Here is a 14,834-nt window from a genome sequence, read left to right as displayed (position 1 = left end):
CCACTCCACCCCACCCATAACATGTCTGAAGTATGAGAGACAAAGTCTGGCCATCCTGGCTTCTAAGGAGCATTCTGGCTGTACTTCTTTCAACAAATTGGTTTGTTCTTCTGGCAGTCCATGGTATTGTAAATATTCTTCTCAAACACTATATACCTCAAATGCATCAATTCTTCTACAGTCTTCCTTATTCACTGTGCAACTTTCAGATGCTTATGAGGTAATTGAAAATACCATGACTTGGGGCAGGCGCACCTTAGTCCTCAAGCTGACATCTTTGCTCTTCAACATTTTAAAGAGGTCTTGTGCAGCAGATTTGCCCAAAGCAATATGTCGTTTAAATTCTTGACTACTGCTGCTTCCAGTAATATTGATTGTGGATCCATGCAAAATGAAATTTTTGACAACTTCAATCTTTGCTCCATTTATCATGATGTTATTTATTGGTCCAGTTGTGAGGATTTTTTTTTTCCTTTTATATTGAGGTGTAGCCCATATTGAAAAGTGCAGTCTTCGATTTTCATCAGTAAGTATTTTAAGTCCTTTTCACTTTCAGCAAGCAAGGCTATGTCATCTGCACAAGGCTAGTTGTTAAATAACCAGCTTCTCTGATTATTTGCTCAGCATACAGACTTAATAAGCATGGTGAAAGAATACAACCCTGGCACACATCTTTCCTGATTTTAAACCAAGATCCTTTCATCCTCCCACCAATATTGGTAAGTTCAGCAGATGATAAAGAGCGTGGGTTCCAGACTCAAACCCTGGGAGAGGTACTTCACAGTTCTGAGACTCAGTTTCCTTGTCTGTAACATGGGAGTCCTGGTGTGGTGCTGTGGGATAAAGCACTGGACCATAAGATCAGTTTGAAGGGTAGTTCAAACTCGCCAGTCGCATTTGGAAAACCTATACAGGGTGGCTATGAGTTAGAACCGACTCGACGGCACTTAACAACAATAACAACACGTCACTCAATAAGCAGTTGTCGTGTATTGTTGCTACTATTATTCCCCATTTCACAGAGGGAAAAAGAGAGGTCCCAAGTGGCATACTGACTCACTCATTCACTCACTCAAGGGTTCTGATAAGAGGTAGGACCAGACCCGCCTGACTCAGGCTCAGCCAGGCATGGGTGTGGCTATGCAAATAAGCAGAGCATAAGGACTGCTGCATCAGGACACCTAATGGCTAATCCTGGGCAGAACAAATATCCTGCTCTCAGTCCCTGGAGGCAGCACCAGGAATCAGGGGAGTCAGATTCAGGGAAGTCCTGTTTCCTTGGAAAGGAAAGGCACAGCGGGGAGAGGGCTGGTAGGCGTTGGCAGCAGACCCAAAGCACCCTCCCACAGTAGGATCCCATCAACAACTCTTTAAGAGAACTTAGGGGGGAAAACAGAGTCCTTATGTGGTGCTGCAGGATAATGCGCTGGACTGGAAGGTCAGTTTGAACGGCAAAGTGGGTGTTCAGACCCACCAGTTGCTGTGCCGGCACTGACTCTACAGCATTTAATAACAAGAACAGGGGAAAAAATAAGAGCAAATAATAATTAATAGGTTGAGGGCCTTGATTCCATTCCAGCTCCCTCCTCTGGCTAATATATAGCTGTGGACAAGTGCTTTCATCCCTCTGAGCCTCAGTTTCCTCCTGTGCAAGACAGGATTCATACTTTCTCCTTTGAGGGCAGGGTTGAGGCTGATAAGGCCATAGATGAGCTCAAAATATGCAGCCAAACCTAAATTCATACAGACAGCAGGACATCCCAGAGAAACACAATGGTGGGACTAACAGCAGATGTTTACCGGAGGTGACTCTCAATTCATCCTCTCAACGGCTCATGAAGCACCAAGTGCAGGTCACAGAATCACACCACAGCTTCCTCCTGGAAGGACACCTTGCCTAAGTCAGGCCCTGTCTCGGGTCCTCAGTTGGACAAGGTGGGAAAAAGGAAGGATGGGGAAAAGCGGGTGAAGAAAGATGGGAAGTCAATGTGGAAGAGAGGCGAGAATGGGGAATAGGGAGAAATAGGAGCTTTGGTGGCACTGTACATTAAGCATTGGGCTACTAGTCAAAAGGTCAGTGGCTCGCAAACAACCCACCATCCATTACATGAGAGAAAGATGGGGCTGTCTGCTCCCATAAAGACCTGGAAACCCTAGGGAGCAATTCTACTCTGTCCTTTAGGATAGCTATGAGTTGCAATCAACTTGAGGGCAGTGGGTTTAGGGAGAGAAATAAGGGAAAACTGCCAATGTAGCCAACACACTGATGAGTTGTTCCATGCCTGTGCTGGGTCCTCTAATTACTATTCACAAGAATACTGGAATCCAGATAGGTCCATGCCCATGTCACAGGAAAAATGTATGCTCAATGAAGTCCATTCAAGCCGCTTGCCCAAGGTCTCCAGAGCTCTTCCAAGTCAAGCAGTTGGAGCAATCAGGAAGGGAGCTGAACAGCACTGCCTCCTAGTGACTATGCCCTAGAACTGCAGGTGTTGAGTCCTGTAAACTGGAAAATAAGGTTTTAGGCCCCATTAGGTTGGGGATCCAGCACCCTGACGCAGATACCCCTGGAAGAGAGGAAACTAAGCAGGCAGTAGTGAGGCAGGGGGCTTGGCAGCCACAGGACATATTCGAGGCGAGCCATCTGAGGACTCCAGGGATAAAAGCTCCTCAGTGAAAGAATGTAAAAGAGAAGGAACCAGAGAGACTGCCCGCAAGCTGAGGCTATAAAAAGGCAGGGCCTAAATGCTTTTTCCCCATAACCTTTGTCTTCACACACACAGAGAAAAGTTCAAGCACAGTCAGATAGATAAGCTGAGTCAGGAAACCCCTGAAAGGAAACAAGGGGTAAGAAAGCCCATCAGTGGAAACAGAACGCTTTGACAACTTGCCACAGCAAAGATGAGTGAGAAATGTGTGGGAGTCTGTGGCTGAGAGCGACACACTTGGGGAACCTCCTGGGGCTGCTTACAGAGGTCCCACTGAGGCCCAGGCTCCTCCCAGCCATGAAGCCGCTCTCTACTGTAGCTAGTCTCCTGTCAAGTCCCTGCAAGCACTCTGCCTGGAGCATCTTCTTCATCTCCATTTTATAGAAGAGGAAACTTAGGTTCAGGGAAGTGAAGTTTCCTACCTACAACCATAAAGCTAGAAAGGAGGGTCCTTTGTCATCAAGACCTGAACCCAGCTACAAATCTCACTGACAGGCATGGAGCTATGCACTCACAAAGAACCTTACAAGCAAAATACAAGTGTCGAATGCCTTGTCTTGGAAATCCTCAAATGGGACCTGGGACCGGAAGGAAATTCATTATTAGCAAGCTGACACCAAGAACTAAACTAAACCTGTTGCTGGCAAGTCAATTCTGACTCGTGGGGACCCCACGTGGTACAGAGCCAAGCTGCTCCACAGGGAGTTCTTGGCTGTCGTGGTTACAGAGCAGCTCCCCAGGCCTGGCTTCCATGCCAATGCCAGATGGGTTCAAATTGCCAAGCTTTATGGTCAAAGGGGAGGGCAAGGCATTTGCACTACTGTGGACCTCTAAATACCATGAAACTCAAGTCCAAAAAACAACAATACAAAACAAAAACCATCACAGAATAGTGGAGGTGTTCAAGCTCTGGAACCTACTTGGGTCAAGTGTGGCTTTCAGAGGCAGCCATAGTAACACGGTATTGCATACTCACCTCCTTCCACAAGTGGGTAAAGAGGCTGAGCGAGAACTGCCAGTCCAAGGAATAGCCAGACGGTGACTTGAAAATAAGAACCGTAACAATAAAACAAGAACACTTATCAACTGAGATGGTTCTAAGTACTTCATGCATTAGCTCACTCGGTATTTTTGTGCCCATTTTACAGATGCACAAACTGAGACCCACAGGCACGTCCAAAGTCTCAGCGAGGATGGTCTGGCTTCAGAATCAGTTTTTCACGGCTTTGCCCACCATTATCACTACTGTAGTTTATCACATGCACCCCTAGGTACTGGGCCACACACATAATATCACTCTGTCCTTGAAACAGCATTAAAGAACCAGGAATCCCATGGAGTTTCCCAGACGCAGAGACTAAAGTATGAAGAATGAAACAAATGGCTCAAAAGCTCAGCAATGCTGAGAAGCAGCAGTGCTGAGACTTGAATCCAGAACTTTCAGAACTCAACGCCTGTTGTCTGAACCACTCTGTGCCAGGCAGCTGGGGTTACCACTCAGCGTTAGACCAGAAACAAAACGGAGGGGCAGCTTCCCAGGCAAAACCACCAAACACCCTCCAAATTGCAAACCATAGCATAGCCCTGCAGACAATGCCAGATTCCCATCTCACCCGCTGGCTCAGCCATGACAACACCCCACAGCCACATTCCTGGACACCAGAAGGTCCCACTCACCACAAAGGGCCCGCTCCTCTTGTCCTTGCAGAAGCTGTGGCTTCTCCGTGGACTCAGGGCAGCAGGCGATACCTGCTGGACTGGCTGCTCCTTGTCTTGGAGGTCACCCTCCTTGCCCAAGTCCAGCTGCAGCACCTGAGGGTCAGAACACAAGAAAAGGACTTCAGTGGGGGTGCAGGGAGTTCCGGTTACAGGAAAGATATGCCACTCCTACAGACTTCATTCTCATGCAGATCCAATCTTCTCCTCTCAGAAATTCCATCATCTGGCACAAGAACAGGAATAGTTGTACCAGCTCCCGGGATTCAGGGGAAGATGAGCACCGGAAGTACATAACATCGTGCCACCACCAGGGGGCGGACTGTGCAAGCCCTGGGTACCCCAGCTGTCTCACCTCAGCCTCAGACTTGGCACTGCACTGGGGCTTAGTTGTTGTTAAGTGCCTTCAAGTAGATTCCGAATCATAGTGACCCTGTAAAGGATTTCCAAGGTGCAAAAATAATTGTTTTGCGGTGCAGTCAAGTCAATTCCAACTCACAGCAATATCATGTGACTGACAAGAGTAGAACTGCCCCATAGGATTTTCTAGAATGCAATCCTTATTATGGGAAGGAGCTCTGGTGGTACAATGGGTTAGGTGTTGGGTTACTAACTGCAAAGTTAGCAGTTCTAACCCACCAGACGCTCCTCAGAAGACAGATGAGGCTATCTGCTCCCATAAAGTCTGAGTCTTGGAAACATTATATAGGGTCACTATGAGACATACAGAAGCCCTAGTGTGGAACTGTGGGTTAATGCATTGAACTTCAAAGTCGGTTTGAACCACAAGGTCGGTGGTTCAAGCTTACCAGCCGTTTCTTGGAAACCCTATACAGAGTCACTATGAGTCAGAATTGCCTCAATGGCACTTAACAACAACCAGTCATGCAAGGAGTCCTGGTGTGGCATCAGAGGCTAAGCACTGGACCACAAGGTCAGCAGTTCCAACTCACCAGTAGCTTCTCAGAAAGCACAGAGTCTCTATGAGTCAGACTCGACATGACTGTACTTAATAACAACTTCAATGAGTCATGCAAAAGTTGTAAACAAAGAGGCAGGATCAGTAGTTAGAATGAATGTCCTTGGTGATAAAAACGCTGCTGGAGATCGCAAAATAGAATTTTACAAGACCAATGACTTATTCATAGAAAGTACCTTTTTTAAGCAACATTAAAGACAACTATACACATGGACTTCACCAGATGGAATACACAGAAATCAAATAGACTACATCTGGGGGAAGAGATCATGGAAAAGTTCCCTATCATCAGCTAAAACAAGGCAGGGGCAAAATGTAGAACAGATCATCAATTGTTCCCATGTAAGTTCAGGCTGAAGCTGAAGAAAATTAAAACAAGTTCATAAGAGACAAAATATGACCTTGAACATATCACACCTGAATTGAGAAATCATCTTAAGAAAATATTTGATGCATTATACACTAAAGATTGAAGATCAGAAAAATGTTGTGATGATATCAAGAACATAACACAAGAAGAAACCAAAAAAAGGTTATTAAGAAGACAAGAAAAACAGAAAAGACCAAAGTGGATGTCAGAAGGAACTCTGAAACTTGCTCTCCAGTGTAGAGATGTAAATAGAGGAAATAATGAAGTAAAAGAGCCAAATAGAAAATTTCAAAGAACAGCTTGAGAAGACAAAGTGAAGTAGTACAATGAAATGTACAAAGACCTAGAGTTAGAAAACCAAAAGGAAGAACACGCTGAGAGAACTGAAGAAGAAATGCAAGCCTTGACTTGTAATATTGAAGGATTCTGTAGGCAAAATATTGAATAATGCAGAAAGCATCAAAAGTACATAGAAGGGATACACAGAGTTACTGTATCAAAAAGAAGAGACAGCATATGATCAAGAACCAGTGGTACTGAAGGAAGAAGTCCAAGGTATACTGAAAGCACTGGCAAAAAAAAAAAAACAATGCCCAGGAATCGATGGAATACATATTGAAATATTTCGACAAACTGATGCGGCCCTGGAGGTGCTCACTCCCCTATGCCAAGAAATATGGAAGACAGCTACCTGGCCAACTGATTGGAAGAGATCCATATTTGTATCCATTCCAAAGAGAGATGACCCAATGAGATGCAGATATCATCATATAACGATATCATTAATATCACATGCAAGTAAAATTTTGCTAAAGATAATTCAAAATTGGCCGCAACAGTACATTGACAGGGAAATGCCAGAGGTTCAAACCGGATTCAGACAAGGACATGGAACATTGCTGATGTCAGATGCATCTTCTCTGAATTCATACAAAACACACAAATGTTTTCCTGCACTTTACTGACTATGCAAAGGCTGTCGACTGTGTGGATCATGACAAGCTATGGACAACATTGCTGAGAACGAGTAATTCAGAACACAATTGGGCTCAAGAGGCAGTTGGTCGAACAGAACAAGGGAACACTGAATGGTTTAAAATCAGGAAAGGTGTCTGCTAGGGTTGTATTCTGTCACCATAGTTATTCAATCTGTACACTTAGGAAATAATCTGAGAAGCTAGATAACGAAGAAGAAATTGGCATCAAGATTTCAGGAATATTCATTAACATCCTGCAATATGCAGATGATAAAATCTTTCTTGCTGAAAGCAAAAAGGACTTAAAATACTGATCAAGATCAAAGATCACAACATTCAGTATAGGCTGCACTTCAATGTTAAGAAAACAAAAATCCTCACCAATGTATCAATAAATAACATCAAGATAAATGGAGAAATGATTGAAGTTGTCGAAGAGTTCATTTTGCTTAAATCCACTATCAACACTCATAGAAGCAGCAGTAAAGAAATCAAACAGCATACTATAGTAGGCAAATCTGCTGCCCAAGACCACTTTAAAGCACTCAAGAGCAAAGATATCAGTTTGAGGACAAAGTGTGCTGGACTCAAGCCATGATACTGTCAATAGCTTCATATGCATGTAAAAGTTGGACAGTGAATGAGGAAGACCATAGAAAAATGGATGCATTTGAGCTACGGTGTTGGAGAAGAATACTGAAAGTACTATGGACTGCCAGAAGAACACACAAATCTGTGTTGGAAGAAGTACAGCCAGAATATTCCTTAGCAGTCAGGAAAGCCAGACTTTATCTCTCATATTTCAGACATACTATGAGGCGGGACCAGTCCCTGAAGAAGGACATCATGCTTGCTAAAGTGGAGGATCAGCAGAAAAAAGAGGAAGACCCTTCCAACAAGATGGACTATGACAGTGGCAGCATCGATGGGCCCAATTTTAACAACAATTGTGAGGCTGGGACAGAACCTGGCAGTGTCTCCTTCTGCTGTGCATAAGGTCGCTATGAGTTGAAACCAATGCAATGGAATCTAACAACAACAACAATTAGGGCTTCTAAGACTGTTAAGGAGTCCTGGTGTGGCATTGTGGGCCAGACTGCAAAGTCGTTTGAACTGCAAGGTCGGTGGTTCAAGCTCACCAGCTGCTCCTTGAAAACCCTAAACAGGGTCACTATGGGTTGGAACCGACTCGATGTCACTTAACAACAAGAAGACTGCTAAATCTTCATGGGAGCAGATAGCCTCTTAGCTCTCCTGGAGAGCAGCTGGTGATGAGTCAGAGTTGGCTTGGAGACAGTGGGTTTGGGGTTAATATTTACAGGAAGGAGCCCTGGTGAAACTTGGAGTGGCTAAGCCAAAGGTTAGTTCCATGGGAGAAAGATGAGACTGTGTCTGCTTTTGTAAAGAATTTACAGTCTCTGAAACCCTATGGAGCAGTTATACCCTCCTGGTATGGCACTGCGTGATACTTCAGAAGAAAGTCCTGGTGATCTGCTTCCATAAAGACGATAGTCAATCAACGGATGAAGAGCGGAGAGCAGGACCCTACCCAGAGAAGCAGTGATGCAGGAGATGGAGGCAGAGACGATGATGTGGAGAGATGGTGTGACTGGGGAGTCTAGACCCAGAGAGGGAGAAGGGCTGTGTGCTGACGACCGGGGGGCAGGCTTGCATGGTATACCCTTTGGTTGGTAGATGATGCATGGAGGGGATTGTAACCATGGCAATGAAACAAAATACGATAGAATGAATGTAAAACTAATGTTCTCTCACGTAAACTATCATAGAATTCACAATAAAACATTAAAAAAAAAAAAAAAAAAGATGATAGTCAAGAAAACCTTATGGAGCAAAGCCACTCTACTCAGCAGCACACAGAGTCGGCAGCAGTCAGAATATACTTGCTCGCAACAGGGTTTGTTCGTTAGTAAGGTTTAAATTTTTAACAACCAACATTTTATTCTTTTATGTGAGATCCTTTTCTGTTTTTTCCCCAATACTAAGTACCAAGGCTCTCTGGGCAGAAGAGAAGAGAGATGCGGGAAACTGTTCCAAGGCTTCCCGATCCCTCAGTGAGAAAACCGATCCCCTAACAATGAGACCTGCTGAGGCCTATGCACTCTGGGCAGACGTCCAAGGCTGGGTCAGGGGGCTGGAGCCAGGTCCAAGGACCCTCCTCCCCCTCAATGCCCCAACTCTCCACAGCCACCAGTCAATAGCTTGTCACATTTCCATGGCCTCTTCCCTCTACCACAGCTCCCAAGATAGTAGGAGCTGGGCACAGCAGAACCTTCTTTCTCACTAAATGCCTCCTCAGAGCCCACAAAAGGAGATGGGAAACAATAGGGTCCCTGACTAGATGTCCCTGGGTGCCCAGCCATGCTAGGTGCTTCATAGCAGGGTTGAGCTGGGATCATTGTGAAATCTGTTTAACAAGTGAGAAAACAAAGGCTCCAAGTGTCATCTATTTTACAGATGGGAAGTGGCAGAGTGGAGATTCAAACGTGGCCTGTGTGATCCTGAATATGGTATTTAAAAAGCTTGGCCTCATCGGCAAGAGATATGAGTTCAAAGCCCAGCCACACCACTTAACCCTCTCTTAGACCCAAGGCGAACCTTCAGTCAATATCACTTTGTCAGTCTCTACAACCACCCTTCTGAGTTGGACCCCATGCACAGATAAGAACACTGAGGCTCAGGGAGATGAAGGTATTTGCCTGTAGTCACTCCACTGGAAAGAGGCAGAGGTGAAACGTGAGCTCTGGCTTGTTGTAGCCACCAATCTGCTGTCACTACCCTCTCACACATGGGGGCACTAAGTCCATTTCGATGCAGTCCCTAGAACATGCTGATTTCGCTCACCTCCAAACCTTTATTGTCCCCCGGCCAAGGCCAAGAATGTCCTCACTTCCCTTTCACCTGTCATTAAAAATGCACATGCATTTCTCTGGCATCGCTGAAGCCAGCCTCTCTAGAAAGACCTCCTGGGTCGTTTCTTCAGCCCCTCACTCAATACTGTATCATTTTTCCTAGAGGTGGATCTTGAGGTCCCACTGCCGCCTGCTGATCAACATCTCCAGATTTCCTGCCCCTCACAGGGCTCCTCATTCACCACAGAATGAAAGTTTGGGCATCAGGCCACGCTTAGTTACAAACACTAACTTTGCCACTTGCTGCTGTGTGACCTGAAACAAGTTACTCAACCTCTCTGAGCTTTGATTTTTCCTGTCTGTACTAGAAGATACCACAGCACACACTGTTGGCATCCTGCCCAACATTCATATACAATAATGACAATGGTGCCCTTCTCTTCACCATTGAGACCAGAAGGGTCAGAAGAACATGAGAATTAGTAAACCCAGGGTCAGCCTCAGTCAGTGACAGATGGAAACTGGAATTTTCCCAATACAGTAAATGCTTTGGATGGGGGGCAACTCAGAGATGGGTCTATGCTCCTCCCAGACGTCCCCAGGAGGTGGATAACCTACTTGAAAAGCAACCTTGTCACCCACCTTCCCTTCCCTGGCTCAGTTCCTGCCCGATCAGCAGTCCTTATGACCATCTCTTCACAAAACATCTTGAACCCTAAACCTGGTTTCAGGTCCACTCCTGTTTCCAGGGGTATTCCAAACCAGGACAACCCTCTCTCACAGGATTGTCAGGAGGCTCAAATAAGACCCCTAATCCATTCATTCTACAAATAGTTCTTGAATGTTCACAAAATGTCTAGCACCATCCTAGGTCTTGGGGCTACAATGTACTGGCAGACAACAGGTATTCAATAAATGCTGCCATGATCATCATTCCAAGCCAGACATTGTAAACTGGTGGACAAGGGCTAATGAAAGAGTCAGTAGACAAGCTTTGTTTGGACTGAACAATATTCTATTCAAGAATTATCCTCCTTTTATAACGGAGAGGGTAGAGGCGGGTAATGTATAACCAAAAAAAAAAAAATCAACCCACTGCCATCTAGCTGGCTCTGGCTCATAGAAACCCTATATAGGGTTTCCAAGACTGTTAAATCTTTATGGGAGCAGACAGCCTCATTGTTCTCCTGGGCAGCGGCTGGTGGGTTTGAACCAATGACCTTGCTCTTGATAAAACCACCCAAACCCACTGCTGTCAAATCGATGCCAACCCATCACAACTCAACAGGACAGAGCAGAACTGCTCCAGACAGAATCTTCTTCCCACAGAGAGACTGGTAAGTAGCTCAACTGTCTGACCCACAGAGCCACCAAGGCTCCTTTAGACTTTCAGATTGTCTTGATAAACCTGACCCTCTGTTCTCAGGACCAGCATTCCCACATGTCATGAAACAGCCAGATTGCAGCAGCAGCTGCCCCCTTCAAATAGGACCAACTCATAACGGATTGTATAGGACAGAACAGAACCGCTCCCTAGGGTTTCCGAAGCTGTGAATCTATGGAAATGGACAACTTCATCTCTCACCTGGTGGGTTTGAACTGCTGACTTTTTGGTTAGTACCCAGTGCTAAAGGCATGAGCTCTCTCTTTACCACAATCCCCACTGCTCCCTTGAATCTTGCATCCCACCTCACGCCACCCCTTTATGTCCCTATCTGGCCCATGATGAATCTCAGCTTGAGAGCCCTGGCCTTGATGCTTCAACATTGGACAAAATGGAAATCATCCTCTTACCTTGTGGCCATCTCGAGTCCCCGACTCCCACCGAGAGGGCCTCGCTTTGGTCTCCTTTGCCTCTGGACTCCCCCCAGGGAAGCTGGGCTTCCCTTCTGGCTCCACTCGCCTCCTCTCTCTGGCTTCCTGCATGATGGCCAGACCCTCTCGGATTTTCGCAGGGGGACCCTTCTCTGAAGAGGCCCTCTTGACGTCCAGCGGTGACTTTCCACTGTCCTGTGGGTGGTCTCCCCACATGACCCCACTGCCCTCATCTCCCTTCCTGCTGGATTTCTTTGAAGTCCCTTTGTTCCGGTCAGCAGGCGGAGATTTAGATACTTTGGACTTAGACTCAGCAAGGTAGCTCTGACACTTGGCACTGCTATATTTACTAACAGAGGCTTTTTTCTTAGACTCCATGGGACCAGAAGAAGTCTCTAAGTCTCTTTCAGGAGCTGGATGTGGCAAGGCCCACAGAGGAGGGTTATGTTTAATGTCCCTGGCTGAATCCAGGGTCGTTAGTGGCTGCTTGCCAGAGTTAGAGGTGGAACTGTGGTTTGTTTCAGCCAAACTAGCCTGTTTCCAAAGGCCCTCTGCTTGGGGTGCCTCCTTCAGGCTCTTCCTCCCCCATTCCGGTCTCCCTCGATGGCCTGGCCTTCCCGGGGACAAGCTGCTGACTTGGGCCTTGGGACTCTCGTTATGATCTTGAGACTCCCTGGGGCCTTTTGCCGACTGGTCTTTGTACTCTGCCATCAAGGCATCAATGTCCAGGACACTGGATCGGTAGCTGTCGTTGATTTTACCAGGGACTGTCTTGCTGACCACATCGGTCTTCCGCCTAACAAGATTTCCAGCTTTTGTGTGACTTTTGAAAGTTGGGGTGGTTTGAGGAATGTTGCTAGAGGACATCTTGTCCCCACTGTCCTTCCAGTAGTTCTGGAAACCAGTGACATCTTCTGACCGCCGACGAATCCATAAAGCATCGACATCAATGATCCGTTCGCTAGAAGGCTCCGTAATGGTATCCCTGAGAGGTGATGGGCGGTTGGCTGGCTTCAGAGTCTTTGAAACGCTGACATTTTCATGCTCTCTTCCCTTAATCCAGGTTTTACTGCTCCCAGACTCCAATGGCTCTTGATCGTTAAGAGAAACTGAAGCAGAATAAGAAGATGGAGGGGAAGCTGTTTTTCTAGAATGTTCTGTCACCTTCTCAGGCCCTGACTTCACAACACTCTTGGTTTTCTGAGCATCTGGAATCTGATATGTTACTGCAAAAAATGTTGCCTTGGTTTCCACAGGTGACCCTTGCTTACCCGGTGGAAGAGTCTGGTCCAGTGGCAGACCTAGGTTTACCTCTGGAGTTCCTGCCCTATTATGGGACAGTTGAGATTTTCTTAAGGCAACCATTGTAGGGGTCAAAAACTCTGTTTTCCTCAGCTCCTCCTTCGAAGAATTGTCTGGGGTAAGGAAGCTGAATTCCTCAAACTTCACATCATGGGGTAAAGTCCGACGCCTCCATCTGTCCATTCTCTGGTCTGTGTGACTGGTTTTACGCATCTTCACTTCTAGCTGTGGCATCGGAACTGGCCTCTGGTTACCTTCACTGGCAGCCACAATGAGGGGTCCCTTATTCACAGACAATGAACCTGAACACGCCTGAGCTTCGAAATCAAAGGGCTGTTCTTTGGCCCTGGAAGAAGGATCTTGAGGCCAGCCCTGGGGTGAACCCCTCTCTTCCCTTGAAACGGAGCTTCTGGGCTTATTTCTGGCTCCTTCACGTTGTTCAGGCTGGACCTCCTGGATGCTGGTCTTCATTGTCTTCACAGTGGTGGCCTCTGGCGCCCAGGCTCTGGCTGAACCCTTGCAAACAACCGCAGGGCTCAGCTCCACACTCGTCTCTTCACTGGCCACCACAGCCCCGCCTGTCCACTTGGGTGATGAGCAGCTGCGCCCAAACCCATCTTTCAGTTCTCGAAAGTCAAGCCTTGGCCCCTGCGTTCCTTGAGCTTCCCAAATCAAACTGGCCCTTTGGAAGAATCGAGGTCGACCTTCCCGACTGCCCTGTGGGACTGCAGCAGGGACCTCAAGAGACAACTGGCTGTCCTTCTGCAAGAGGCAAGATGGGCCGCTCCGGAGCGTCAGAGCCTTCTCCTCTGGAGCCGTGGGAACTGCCTCACTGTGGGCACGCTCCCTAACTGTGTGCACAATGTCATACTTTGGCTCAACCCTTTGGGATGTGGGAGGATTTTCTGAATACTTATAGAAGGGGTCATCACTCTGTTTTTCCGGGAGGTGCGTGTGATCCTGTTTCCGGTCTCCATTTGAAAGGGCTGCCCATCCTAATTTTTTGGCCTCAGGACTTTCGAACAACCTAGAGTTCTCTTTCTTGGGGTTTGTCTTTTCTAGGGGGACCTTCCCCGGCCAAGAGCCTCTGTCGGGCCCAAGTCTAAATTCTGAGACACGGCTGTCGGACACATCACCAAGGACTGTGGCCGAGGGACAGGGACGTCTTGTCTGGTCAGCCACAGTGTGTCTCTCGACGTGATGTTCAAACACTGTGGCCCACACAGTCTGGAAGTTTCCATTGTCTTCTGGAGTGACATCAGGAGTGCACGGGGACCCCGCCACCTTCTCACACAGACGGTTGTCCGGTGCTTGGCTAGAGCTGTCTTTCCATTCTGTCTGCCTGGCCTTCTCACGGAGTGTCCCAGGCTTCCAGGGGCTTCTTGGAGCAGATGCTCCATCCAAACCAGGTTCTTCCTTCAGCTGAAAAGTTCAAAAGAAGCAATCCAATGTTAAAAGACTCAAAATGGGAAGGGAGACACGAGGTGATTAAAATGACTTTTTATAATGTTAAAAAGTGGAAATACCATAAAACGTTAAAGCCTGAAAATATCTATGTGGGTAAAGATGTGAGAAAAGGGACACTCTCAGATGCAATTGGAGAAAACATAAATGGCTACAATTTGAGGGTGATAATAATTTTTAAATATTCATCTCCTTTGATATGGGCAATTTCCTCTCATGACTCTTTCTTTGTCCACATTCACAAGTTCTATGAGAACAAGAAAGTTCCGCAGCAATGCACCTGAAACCAAAAGAGCAGGGCCACTTCTTCTGGGAAGACACCTAAGATTGGGCTTGCTGGGTTAGAGAGTAATTCCATGTTTAATGTTTTAAGGAATCACTCCATTTTTTTCAGAGTGGTACACCATTATACATTTCCACCAGCAATGGAGAAGGGCTCCAGTTTCTCTGTAAGCCCACTAACACCTGCTGCTTTCCATTTCAATCAGAGGGGTGGGGTGGTTTTGATTTGCATCTCCCTAATGGCTAACATGCTACAGAAGACCTTTTAAAGTGTTGAAGAGCAAAGATGTCAGCTTGAAGACTAAGGTACACCTGACCCAAGCCATGGTATTTTCAATAACCTCATATGCA

At 46.5% G+C, this 14,834-nt stretch overlaps 1 protein-coding gene across 1 annotated transcript in view; it reads right to left on the bottom strand.

Annotated features, from left to right (window-relative positions):
• Positions 1–14,834, bottom strand: part of KIAA1671 (KIAA1671 ortholog) — a 160,229-nt gene that overhangs the window by 132,806 nt on the left and 12,589 nt on the right. Inside the window, exons 3-4 of the mRNA XM_006869292.1 lie at positions 11,415–14,159; positions 4,386–4,520 (exon numbers count right to left, since the gene is read on the bottom strand). Of these exons, the coding sequence (XP_006869354.1) occupies positions 4,386–4,520; positions 11,415–14,159 (2,880 nt within the window). The remainder of the gene's footprint in view (positions 1–4,385; positions 4,521–11,414; positions 14,160–14,834) is intronic.

The sequence above is a fragment of the Chrysochloris asiatica genome, unplaced genomic scaffold, assembly GCF_000296735.1.
Source record: "Chrysochloris asiatica unplaced genomic scaffold, ChrAsi1.0 scaffold00128, whole genome shotgun sequence".
In the NCBI taxonomy this organism is placed as follows: Eukaryota; Metazoa; Chordata; class Mammalia; order Afrosoricida; family Chrysochloridae; genus Chrysochloris; species Chrysochloris asiatica.
This window is presented reverse-complemented; position numbering and strand designations above follow the sequence as displayed.